Here is a 13,897-nt window from a genome sequence, read left to right as displayed (position 1 = left end):
GGATCAAATGTGAAACAGCACATTGATAATCTACAAAATTCCTACATCATAAGTTTCCAGGGGCTTCTCTGAATTGCTATCCCACTTAACTATGCATCAAGAATGTACTTAACAGAACTGGAATCACAGAACCCAGCTGAAACAACTGGCCTCTTGACATTAAAAAAAAAAAGAAGAAGAAAAGAAAAAGAAAAAGACAAATGGTAAATATCAAGGGCAGAGCAAAAAGTCTCAAATTATTAAACTACATTAGTTACCATAATGACATCATCAAGTACCAATGCATAGAGAAAAAAAAATGATAAAGTGAAATGTACATTCAGCTATAACAACTTTTTCTATATTTCTTTTAATAACCAATCGATTCTTGAAGGAAATTCTCCTACCACCAAATGATACATTAATTCATTTATTTTTTCAATCATTGAACAGGTTTTAGTTGAGCATCCACTATGTGTTAAGTACTGTCTAGATACTAGAAATAAAATAAATCTTTTCCCTTTTTGGTCCTAATGGAATTTACTGTTTAATGGGGGACCCAGAAAATAAAAAAAAAAACATAAGCCATCAATCCAGAGATTCTCAAACCAACTGACTAGGTCCCCACAGCAGATACTAAGTAAAAACTATTCCTGCTCCTTGTAGAGGAAAATGAACCATTTTTGAAATAGCCAGAGGACTCCATTCTTCTCAACAAAGGCCTGCCCTCAGAGGAAATGCGTTAACCAGAAAAAGGGAAATACTCAACTCCAGCCCACTCTGGCCATTCTGTCCCAGCTAAGCAGGGAGGGAAAAACTGAAAAACTCTTGTGAAATTCACAGTTCAGAGGCATAGGCTCTGTAAAAGACTGAGACCTGATCATAAAACTATAGAACCATTCAAGTATAACATCTTTTTCTATAGTGAGAACTACAGAACTCTTCTGTATTTAAAACTACAGGAGCTTTCTCTTCCCCCATGCCTTAGTGCATTACTAAAGGCCTATTTATTGTAATTCCTTTTACCCAGTGTAATATCTGGCTATTAAGAAAAAAAAATGGGGCGCCTAGGTGGCTCAGTGGGTTGGGCCCCTGCCTTCAGCTTGGGTCGTGGTCTTGGCATCCTGGGGTCGAGTCCCATGTCGGGCTCTCTGCTCAGCAGGGAGCCTGCTTCCCTTTCTCTCTCTGCCTGCCTCTCTGCCTGCTTGTGACTTCTCTCTCTATCAAATAAATAAAATTTAAAAAAAAAAAGAAAAAAAATGGCAAGGCATAGTAAAAGGTGAAAAAGATAATTTAAAGAGAAAGAACAAGCATCAGAATCAGACATGGCAGGGACCTTGAAAAGATCAGACCAGGAATTTAATGAACAATGATTAGTATGTGAAGGACCTTAATGGAGAAAACAAAGGGCACGCAAGAACAGATGAGGGCTGTAAGCAGAGAGATGGAAATCTCAAGAGAGAACCAAAAAGAAATGCTAACATCATGTAGCTTTACCACACCAGCAAATGGGAAGATCCACTGGAAATTAAACAACTTTGTGATCACATCCCAGGGATGCTACATACCCCTTTCTTCCTTGTAAATTCTCTGAGATATTTTATCTATCAAATTTATTTTCTGGCTAAATATTTCAATAAAGTTATTCATTTCCATGAATTCCTCTGGACGGCTTTTCACTCCCCTCATCGACAGTGCAACGGCTCTGACCGTCTGCCCCATTCTGCTGAGTAATCCAGGCCCTTGCTTCTTATGAGAAGAGAGTTCCTAGAAACAGACAGACAGACAAACAAATGAAATATCTGTGGTGAGGCAAATAGGCGAATATTCCGATATTCCCAACCAAAGGAAATCTCATTGGAAGAATAGAGAATAAAAATATTTCATATACTTTTTTTCTTTAATGTAGTTTGAAGCAGCTGAGTTTTACTGGGGTACACTTCTTCCTCTAAGTCTATTCTTCTTGATAATATTCCTTTTCAAAGTATGCAAGTAAAACATGTGTACATGCTTCCTCTCAGCATGGATCTTTAAAAGAACAAGGTTTAACAGAGGGAATTGTGCTTAAAGAGATACTGAAGGAGATAAGGGGACGATAGGAGATGCAATCTATATTTTATAACATGAATTTAATGGAAAAATGATTGAGAGAAGATTTCTTAGGGTCTAAACTACTCCCTGGGGGAAAAAAAATGGAAATTTCATTAATTCTTTGGTTATAATCATAGCTAACATGTACTGAGAGCTTAGGATGTTCCAGGCACTATATTCACATTTTTAAATCTATAACTCACAATAACACGATGAGGTAGGTTCTATTATTATCCTCATTTTACAGAAGAATATACAAGCATAAGAAGGTTAAGGAGCTTGCTTTAAGTCCAAGTTAAGTGCTGGACAAGGCTCAGTCTGATTCCAGAGGCTTCACTGCTAAGCACTGACTAGCTTTGTCTTTGTAATGTTTCTACAGTAGTTTGTAAATAGATACTCTCTGACCATAGCTCTTCAATCAACTGAAGTTGGGTAAACTGTGACACTATCTCTACTATCTGGCAGGCTGTAGAGAAAGATTTTTAAGAATAAATGTAGCTAGCTGTTTTTCAGTTAATCTGGAAGAGAGGGCTACAGACTTGCGAAAAGAAGAAATGCAATAAAAGGAGACACCACACAAAAGTAACCCTTTAGAAGTACAGCACATTAAAAAAGAACACCAGGAAGAAGACGCAGGGATTCTCGTGATGGTTATACCACTTGTAAATGCAGATTGGGGATTAAATAAAAGGTTACCCACAAGAAAAAAAAATCTATAAATAATAATGCTGACCAGCAAATCCACAGATAAAAATACTGCTATTTATCCAAATGTTGAATAATATATTATCTTTATCCAGATTTTCCTTCCTGAAGGTCTTATACAGAAGAATACATACATACATACATACATAAAAAGTAAAACTGTTTGCTTCCAAGTCAGTATGATTTTCCATGCATATGACGACAGATGCCACCCTTGACCAGGTAACGCATCTCTCAGGAGTGCTACAGCGTTACTCAATAGAGTCAACATTGTCAGAGATGGTGCAAGTCACAACTGGCAAACTATTACTGTGAATGGTGACTACAGAGACTGTTTCTAGCAGCTTCTAAGGTTCTGGAGTCAGGCCACAAATTCATTTCACAGAAGTCTCAAAGGGCTTCCAAATAAGTACTATCTGTCAAGACTGAGATGAACCACCTTCTAGCCTCTATCACTTTGGCAACAACTGAGAGATATAAGACTCAATACTGGTCAGCAATCATTTAATACTGACCAATTTCTCTAGCCATTATTCTTATTTGTGAGTTATATTTCCATAGGTGAAAAGAAAAAAGAGGAGGAATATATAAATTTCTGCATTAGAAATAGATACAGTCCCCTTCATTAGGTAATTGAAAGAAAATCATATTTTCTATATGGCTATCCATCCAACCATCTATCCACTTAATAAAGACTTTTAGCCTAAGTTGAAAAGTCCTAACCAGTGACAAAAGAAACATATTTGTATGTGTTCAGTATTAGCTATATATGCAAGGAGTACCCTGACATTAAAAAAATCAGCTACCAAGAGAAATATGAATATGTATATGTGAGGAAGATAGAAGATATCTGTGATGTTTACATGTAAATTTGACACAGGGTTAAATCTGAAGGATATCTCTCTAATGTCTGATAATCTATCTCAATTCAAGGATGCTGCTGCCTAATTTATAAAAGTAAACAAGAGGAAGCGTACAACCTACTATACATAAAGACACAAAAGGATTATATGAGTATAAATCAAAATTCTTTACCCAAGCTTGTGCAGTAAGAAACACTTTGAAGTCTTCATTAAATGTTAAAGTTGGATGATCAGCAATTCGGTTCAGGAATTTCTGCAGTGCCTTCCTGCGTGTCTCAATGAAGTCATCATTAAAACGTTCCACCATTCCTTTCACGATAAACTTCTCAGGCAATGGCTAAGGCAAAAAAAATTTTAAGATGTATCTAAGCATTATGTGGCATGGGATTATAAGGAATTCTATACTCTTCCTTTCTGGAAGACTATTCGAGCATGTGATGATTCCAAGATTCACAATGCCAGAACCCAAACCTGCAAAATCTTAACATATTTAGAACAGTTTAGAAAAACAAATCTGTACATAGATTGAATGTTTAAGAGCAAACGTTTCTAAGATCAATGACTTTCAGTGAATTCAGAGGTCTGACATTAGCCTGTCGGCATTCTAATGATTCACAAGACAAAATGGTAGCCACCGTATGGGAAAAAAAAATGCAGACTTACAGGAATAATCAGAGTGGGGTGTGCTTCTTCAAGTTTTCCTTTCAACCAAAGGAAATCTTGATAACGTCTCCTAACTTCAAATTCACTGGAGTCAAATTCCCCACGAGATGTCTGAACAAAGAAGGAGAAAATAACAGCACACGCAATATAAGACGGGAGACATTTGCCTAATGTTATTTTAGACATTCTGAAATAAATGGGTCTCTAAGAAAAATTAACAAATTCTAATTATTCAGTGTTTGTCAGCCTGTACTTTTTTTGTAATCATCAATTCATGTAGCAGATGAAACAAAGCAAACTTTCCAGTATTTCCAGAAAGAAAGCAAACATCATGCTCAAATTTAAAATCCAAACTGAAAAATCTGTCTTAGAGAAGCCATCTGCCTTCCACAAGATTTTAACTATGATTATATTTGGCATGACTTTCTTGCTAACAAGAAAGTGTGTTCTGAATTTAGGTTTCAAATATATTTTTCTCAAGATGATTAGAATTCAGAATTTGAGGAAAGTTCTATTTTTGTAATTTGGAAAATAATAACTGAGAAAAAAATGTTTTCCTGGAATTTTCTCAAATGAATTGCTTTGGTAAAATTTGCTTTTAGTATATGAAAATTCTAACATTTTACAGAGTGATTTTACCACTGTTTAAAAAATGTTATTAATGAAGATTTGATGTGAAAAGAAAATCTTCCTGTCATTTCTCAAGGGATTTTGAGTTATATGCCTAAAATCCTGAAAATTAAGCAAATAAAATATCTGTTCTCAACAAACCAAAAAACTATGCCAACATATATGACAAGAAGAACATGGGTACAATATCAACCTCATTTCCACTGCATGAATCCCAAGACAAATAAAAAATGATTATCTAATGCACACTCACTCACACAATATTGCATTAACTAAACTTTTTGCATATTAAAAATTATATATATTATTATTAAGGTTGAAATTTTTCTGGAGGAATGATGATGGAATAACACATTGAATGCATATTTCGCACTCACCAGAAATATCAGTCACCCATATAGATGAATGCGATGGTAGGATTAAGTAGTTCAAGTCATTGATGCGATCTTAATTGTCATGAAATAAGGTTCACAAAAGTTAAACTTTCCAAAGTTTACTCCTTTAAAATGAATGTTTAGAATATCATACAATATATTTTATCAAAACATTTCCTTGGGAAAAAGTGGAGGTAAATGAGATGCAGAAGTCTAAGGAACTAAATGTTCACAAAGCACTATGAAATCTTCACTATGGGTACAAGTTATGGAAATGGTAAAAATAGGAAAACTAAATCTAGTAGAAACAGTTTAACAACATATATACGAGTTGGTATGTGTACATATATATGCAAATACACACATATGCATACATATATACACACACAAAACATGGTTTATAGTCACTCATTAAAAAATACTTATTGAACACCTTCTTGTGCGTGGCACATATGTATAGGTTCACTACCAATTTCCAAAAATATAAATTGGCATAACCAACACTAAAATACTCAAAAATTGGGCAGTTAAGAGCTTTATATGTCCTCAAGAATTTTCAACACTTTAAGTAAACATAGAACAATCTGACATAAATTCTGGCAAGAGGAAGATGCAAAATCAAGTCAAATAATTGGTTGATTCTATCCCCATCACTCAGTCATTGACTTAGAAGAGTTTTCTAACATACTGCAAAAGCAGAAGAAGAAAACAGAAGATAAGTACAGTGTGTTCTTTCATGCTACTTTAAGAATTTATTCTATTCCCAAAGAGTTATAAGACTAAGATATGGAAGGGAAAACAAGTATTCTCAGCTGGGCTCAGATCATGGTTTATTTCCCAACAGCAGGGACAAAATCGTTGTTCTATCTAAAGTGGTCAATTTTGGCCACTAGAAGATAGAAAGAAGCTTCCCAACTGTAGGAATAACAGGGTTTGATGACAGATCTCCAATTCAGAAAGAGCATGTGTTCCAAAAAGTTAATCTGAAGCACAAATGATGCTTCTAATATAGGATACAGTTTTCCATGGAAGCTATATTGTAAATGGTGTTTAATTTTTTTATATCTGACCTTAAAAGCTTAGGTACTTGAAGATTAGGACTAATGGACTCATGTGATGTATACCCCAAAACACACTCATTCAACAAACACTGACTTTTGGTCAAGGGCAGTTACTCTAGGCTCTAAGGATACAGAAAATCGTTTTTGCGAGAAAATGAATCTTAGGATCAGGGATATACTTTAACACCTACTCCACACTGGTGGACATTTAGGAGTCTGTCTTCATGATGAGGATGTGAGGGAGAAACCCTTGATAAATATCTTCACTCTTGTTTCTATATGTATTAACGGAAGGCACGTCTCTTGATCTCCAAAAGAAAAAGTACGTTACAGCAGTCACTTTAGATAGTCTAATCTGGAGAATAAAGGGTAATTTCCCACAAGGAGAACAGATGCCAGGAACGTGGGATTCCTAAGACTCATCATTATTTATAGCCAGATCATTCTTAAGTACTCCTAAGTGGATATTGTCAGTGTACACAGGTGCCCATGTATAGGTGTTTCACCCTTATAATCTTAATGTCATAAATATAAATTTTCATAAAACCAAAACTTTCTCAGGGAAGCCACCTCTGAACCTCCAAACTAGACAGGGTCCCTGTGCTCATAAAATCCTGTATTTTTCTATCACAGCATTTATGACTATATTAATTAAGCATGTAATTGTTAAATATCCATCACCCCCCCTAGGTTGAAAGCTCCATGAAGCCAGGGGGTATGTCTGCCTTGATTGCTGGTGTTGTCTCAATACACAAGCACAGTACCTGGGACATAACTGGCACTCCATAAAACTTCACTGAATATATGAGAAAGTGAATAAATGATAATAAGTGAATAACAAAGAAAAGACTATATTTGATAACATGATATTCATCTACTAAATGTTTAGGTATTTGTATCTATAAGGCATATTTTAGCATATATAGATTTAGTCTAAATACTAGGATATAGTAAAAACAATCAGAAGTAGAACAAAGGGACGTATTGTATAAATGTCTATTTCATAAAAGTGAAATGAAAGATAGTTTTCCATAACAATGCAGAGATGCACAAAAACAGAACAGAAGACCCATATAGCGTGAAAGTAAATGGTCTGGAATTAAAATCCCAGCTCAGGTAATCATTATGGTGTGTAACCTTTGGCAAGTTACTGAGTTTCAGTGTCCTCATGCACAAAATGGGGGTAGCTCACAACATCTATGTCCTAGGATCGTTGTTAAGCTTTAAATAAGTTAATATGTATAAAGTGGTTAAAACATTGCCCAGCACAAAGTAATCACACAATAAATGTTAGTTAAACGCACTGTGATATTATCAGTATTACTACTACTATAAGAGCAGTACATTTAAAGTACGATGTAATTTTGGATAACTCATCAGAATTATATGTCTCTGATTAGAGTAAAATTCACAGGGTGGCTTATAAAAAAAGTGTCTAAGAGAAACCAATAATGATGGGAAAATAATTCAGCTGCACAAATTCTTTGCTAGGATGGAGGATAACAATGGGTGCTTATAATTAAAATAGTAATACCAGTAGAAATCTGGTTCTATTCTTAACAGTATGTCTGTATAAACACATTAAATATTCACAAAGACCCTACAAGGTTAGTACCGTTATCTTATTTACAACTGAGGACACTAAGCATAGAGAGGTTAATTAAATAGCCCAAGACACATAGCAAGAAAGGGGAGTCATCAAGATTCAATTCCGTGCTGTCTTGCTCTGTAGCCTCTTGATACAAGTATGATACCATAAATTTCTTCACTCATCCATGCACCAAAAAGTTAAATTACTTAGTTACTATATCCTAAGGATTGTGTTTGGAAATATGGAGAACTTAAGATACAATTACCTTCTTTAGAAGCTCACAGACTTGCCTGGAATAAATACAAGTAACACATAGTGATCTACCCACATACAGATAGGAGAGTAATGAACATTTATTATGTGTCAGGCATTTTGCTAAGTGTTTTACATTGATTACCAATCCTAAATCAATTCTTACAGCAACTCTACAGAACCAGGTTCAATTATCATTTCTGTTTTATAGACTTAACAAAAACCTGAGGCTTAGCAGGATTAAATATAGACCTTTAATTTCTTTGCTATAATGACTCCAATGTTTTACATTCTTTAAGAATTCAATTAGAACAACATGGATAAACAGGATAAAGAAAGAGGACTTCTTGCCCCAGGTATAGGGGGTGGGGGAGTGGAGCAGGCATCATTTTGAGTTGCTGAAAAATAAACAGTAGTTCATTCTTCCTCTAGAAGAGGAAGGACATAGCAAACAAGGAAAAGTATATACAAAGTCATGAGAGTAAGAAATACCCTAGAAGGGTGCCTGGGCGGCTCAGTCAGTTAAGCATCTGCCTTAGGTCATAATCCCAGGATCCTAGGATTGAGTCCCCAGTAGGGCTTCCTGTTTAGTGTGGAGTCAGCTTCTGCCTCTGCTCCTCCCCTCCACTCTGCTCTCTCTCTCAAAGAAATAAATAAAATCTTAAAAAAGAAAATACTCTATAGTATTCAGATAACAAAAATGGCTCTAGATGAGTAGAGAGCAGGAGTATTAAACATGGGGAGTTAGGAGATGAGTCTTTATATAGTAAGCTGGCATCGGACTAAAAAGCTCTTTATATGTCATTCAAAGGAATTTGCACTTTGTTGTACAGGAAATGAGGAACCAAGGAAGGATTTTAAGAATCTGAGTGAAGAGATCAAATATATACACTTTTATGAAATACTAACTGGCAGCAAGGTGGAGTTTGCATTGGAAGAAGTGATTACAGGAAGATGGCCCAAACCCTTTTCAGCTACAAAAGAGATTAGGGTGAGGTTTCATAAAGAAAATATTATAGAGGCACCTGGGTGGCTCAGTTGGTGAGGTGTCTGCTTTGGGTTCAGGTCATGATCCCATGGTGCTGGGATCGAGCCCCACATCAGGCTCCCTACTTGGCAGGAAGCCTGCTTCTGACTCTTTCTCTGTCCCCCACCCCTCCGGCTCTCTCTCTCTCTCAAAAATAAATAAAATCTTTAAAAAAAAAAGAAAAGAAAATGTTACAACTTATGAATATAATTCTCAAAGGCTGCTATTACATAAAGGATTTTCTTTTTTAATTAAACTGTTTGGTTGTTTAATTCTGTCAGAAGTAAACTGTCTTTTCCACAGCCTTCTCTTAGGATTAAGGAGATTTGGGTTCTAGATTTACTCTGCCTTTTAATTGCTGGACAACTAGCAGTATCTTATAAAGCAGCCACTTGCTCTTATTTGGAAAACAAATGAAACTGTGTTTTGTAATCTTCAAAAGAAATGCTACAACAAAATATTGTATCATGTTTTCAAAATGTTGTTTATTAGCAAACTGAGGCTCTTCTTTTCCAAAGATATTTATTATTTTTGAAACTAAAAACTAAATGTTCTTATTTCAAGATGCTCAACTGCTAAAAAGATGAGAGACTGCTGTAATTTGAATTTCACCAATTTCATACAGAACAAGTAAAGGATAGATTAGATGCAATGTCTTACCTAAAATGGTTGAAAAAAATAAGTCAATTCATCTAAGATTCTGTACTGTTGAGAGTCATAGTGAACAAAAAGCACTTCCAAAGTTCAGAGAGCAACTGTATTCAAGAAAGTGTTCATTAAAAGTTTACCTTAGTAATAATCCTGTAAGTAATGAAAGTTTCAATCGTAGTAACATGGCTTTCAGGTTCATCAACTGTTATGAAGAGATCTTTCAAATCTGGCTCATCTTCAAACTTGACTTGGTTTATCATCGACAGAGGGGATGTTGGCATCATAGGGCTGAAGGAATTCATGTCCATCAGTGAGGCATCCTGAGGAATAAAACGCATTCAAAAATTAACATCTATAGAAAAAATAGTTTAAAATCCTCTTTTTCTCAGAAACCATGAATACTAATGAAATATATCAAGAACAAAAAGGATGACTGGACTCCTGGTTAGATTTGCTATATTGAATATGTATTTTTATCTCGTTTCCTATTAAAATCCCACTTCAAGTTTACTTTCTGGGGTGTCTCTGAACTCAAGGTTGCCAAGCAGAATGGAGGAAGAGATAGCAAGGGAAAGTCCTGTAGACTAGATGGGAAGATGGCCAGCCCTCTTCCCTCAGCTGGCCGCCAGGATGCTGGCAGCAATGTGTAAAATTCCGCACAGCGATCGGAGGGTTCCTCTTCCTTCACCATTCCGAGAAAAGACTAACTGTTGCAGTCCCTGATGCATTAGCCAGGTCTCTGCCTAATTACCCTGCAGTGAAGCCCCTACCGTCCATGCTGAAAATCTCCTCCACTTTTTATTACCTGATGTAGAGACTACAAAATTATCTAAATACGCAGAAAGCCTCTGATGTGGAAGACTCACAAACAAACAGGGGAAAGGAAGCAGTTAGAGAACAGAACGCATACAAAAAATAGATGAAATCATCAGAGATAAGAATGATATCTAATTCATGAATAAAAACAGGAGCTATATTCTTAAAAAATTCAGAGAACAGCAGCAAGACAATAAAAAAGGAGGCTCATGAAAATTGAAATATGATAATAAGATAACAACTCAACAGGAAGTTTGAAAGCTAGAAGTCAAGAACTAAGCTGAATTACAAGAACAAGAGATGGAAAAGGAGAAGGAAGTGTTTTTAAAAATGAAAGGATCCAGGCAGGCAGTGCCTTAATAAAACTAACTCCATAAAATGAAGAAGGAAAAAAATGGGCTTCGAACTGAAGTGTTTCCAGGCTGACAGGGCCTCTCATACCTCCTCAAAATGAATGGGCCCTTGGTGGGGTGGGATGTGTTCCTGCAACCATCCACTACCGTGACACTTCATAGTAGATCTTAGCTTCCAGAGGGAATATAAATAAGTAAAATACAACAGGACTCTCAGGAATGAGAATGGCTCCAGATTTCTCAATGGTACACAGGAAATTAAATGACAATAAAACATCTTCCTAATTTTGAGAGAATATTTTCTACCTAGAACCCTATATAGCCAGGCAAATTGTCATTCAAGTATACACATAGATTAAAACCATCTCAGATATAAAGGATACCCAAAACTGACTTCCCGTGCACCCATTCTTTGGAAGCTTCTTTAACTTTCCAAAATAAGGGCACAGAGCAAGAAGAAATAGGATCTAGGGGGTGCCTGGGTGGCTCAGTCAGTTGAGCATCCGACTCTCGGTTTTGGCTCAGGTCATGATGTCAGGGTTGTGGGATCAAGCTCAGCATAGGGCTCTGTGCTCAGCAGAGAGTCTGCTTGAGATTCTCTCTCTCCCTCTCCCTTTGCTCTTCCCCTATCCTTCAAATAAATAAATAAATCTTAAAAAAAAAAAGAAGAAGAAGAAGAAGAAGAAACAATCTAAAAGCAGCAGACTCAACAGAAAAGAGAACCAGAAGAAATTCTTCAAATGAGTGTGAAGGAATGTTCCAGATTGATAGCTTTGCAGCAGAACTAGAGAAATCGTATATAGACCTGGTCAGAAAGACAGTCACCAGGGAGGCAAGGAGATGAAGAATGGAAAAAGAATGAAGGAAGAGAGGGAAGAAGGAAGAGAGGGAAGAAGGAAGGAGGGACAGAAGGAAAGACCAGAGGAGTGAGCAAAGGAAGGAAGAAAATTAAAAAAAAAAAAAAAAAAGATGGAAGGAAGAAAAAGGAAGGGAGAGGAGAGGGAGGGGAAAAAAAGAAAAGAGAAAGAGAGGGAGGGAGGAAGAAGGAGAGAGGGAGGTGACAGAATATGTGATATGTTTAAACATAATGAGAGGAAGCATGTCATGTTAGATTCTGTAAATGAACTGAGATGGATGCAGAGAAGCCAAGATGGGCAAAAAGCAAGAGTGAGGGATAAAGAAGGAGAGGAAGTGAATGAATGAAGGAATAAATGAATGATGAACTCTCAAGAAAGCAAAAGATGTACAAGAATGAAAATGTAATCCTAGTTCACTATATGGCTTGACTGTGAACACCCACAAATTATTCTTAATCCTGAATTTAACTAAAAATGGTGATATAATTATACTGATCAGAAGAAAAATACAGGTACTGTGTATGTTTGAGAGGAAAAGACATTGCTTATAAAATAGCTTCAAAAATTCAACTCCTCTGATGGAAAAAGGAAGATGAGCAACTGTTCCAGACTGAAGAAGACAGAAGAAACATAATAGCTAAATACAACATGTGATTTTGAATTGGATTCCATACTAAAGAAGGAGAACCTTTGCTTTTTATGTCATTGGGACAATAACATATGTTATTGGGACAAATGGAGAAATATGAAAGGGTCTGTGGATTAGAATGTAGTACTGTGTCAATATCAGTTTCCTGATTTGGGTATGTATACTGTACTTTGGTAGGAGAGTGTCCCTGTTTTAAAAAAATATATGCAGGCCAATTCAGGAGTAATAAAATATCAGGTCTTCAATGTATTCAACTAACTCAGAGGGAGAGAGAAAGGAAAATTGTGCAAAGGCAGTCATTGGGAAATCTAGGTTCTTTGTGGTATTCTTGCAACTTTTCTCCCAGTTTGAAATTATTTCAAAATAAAAAGTATATTTATAGTTTTAAAAAGTCAAATAATTCTACAAAGATTAAAATAAGACAAAGCAAATTAAAATTTAAAAGCAGCTTCCCATGCTCCAGAATTGCTATTCCCAGTTCACACTCTTCAGAAGCAAATGCAGAACTCTATTCACTGTTTTTGTTCCTTGTTACATTCCTTACTTCAAAATAACACATATATTCCTTTTTTTTTTTTTTGAATTTTGACATTATCACTAGGTTTCCTCCTAAGGAAAATAAAGAGTATTTATTTATTTACTCAATTAACTATATAAGTATAGACTCACAGATTCCTATGTTATTCAATAGGCTATAATCCATTAATGTCATAATTTATTTTGATGGTAAGTGTCCATGACCTGCCTAGTGGGACCCCCTAGTGGCATCTGTGTGTTTTTGATTTGTCTTCATTATTCCTTGAGCACTGTACATAACATAACTTCGCAGAACAATATGTTTCAGGTTTATCTTATATTTTCCCTGACCCAGCTATGGAATCAGACATTTCTCCAAGAAACTCTAGTTCCTTCTAGAGGAAACTGGAATTTGGAAACCAAGATATGAATGATAGGAAATATACGTATAATACACATACACATACACACACATGCAATACACATCTGGATCTAGAGATATACAGATAGAAAGTAAATACTCTGAGTTCACACCAATACCTCCAGTTATAATTTGACACCATTTGACTGTTCCAGCCTTACCTCTTTCCATGTTTGTAACTCTTTTCTCCAGCAGAGACAAGCCTGGCTCCGAGTATCCCGAAGATATTTATTAATGCTCAATCCCCTTACATGTAACCAATCTTCCAACCAGGCCAACTGTCTACTCAGCCCTGACTCCATGAACCAAGGCAGTCTTGTTCTCATTCACAACCACACTGGTTCCCTCCTCAGCCCCAAAGCCACTGGCTACTTCCTTGGACATACTGTCTCCTCAGG

At 36.0% G+C, this 13,897-nt stretch overlaps 1 protein-coding gene across 1 annotated transcript in view; it reads right to left on the bottom strand.

Annotated features, from left to right (window-relative positions):
- Positions 1–13,897, bottom strand: part of SNX7 (sorting nexin 7) — a 96,455-nt gene that overhangs the window by 61,342 nt on the left and 21,216 nt on the right. Inside the window, exons 2-5 of the mRNA XM_032867198.1 lie at positions 10,025–10,207; positions 4,302–4,412; positions 3,811–3,975; positions 1,548–1,746 (exon numbers count right to left, since the gene is read on the bottom strand). Coding sequence (XP_032723089.1) covers positions 1,548–1,746; positions 3,811–3,975; positions 4,302–4,412; positions 10,025–10,207 — 658 coding nt within the window. The remainder of the gene's footprint in view (positions 1–1,547; positions 1,747–3,810; positions 3,976–4,301; positions 4,413–10,024; positions 10,208–13,897) is intronic.

Source organism: Lontra canadensis, unplaced genomic scaffold (genome assembly GCF_010015895.1).
Source record: "Lontra canadensis isolate GAN:19392208 unplaced genomic scaffold, GSC_riverotter_1.0 scaffold33, whole genome shotgun sequence".
NCBI lineage: Eukaryota > Metazoa > Chordata > Mammalia > Carnivora > Mustelidae > Lontra > Lontra canadensis.
Note: the sequence above shows the minus strand (reverse complement) of the source record. Positions and strands in the feature narration are given on the sequence as shown.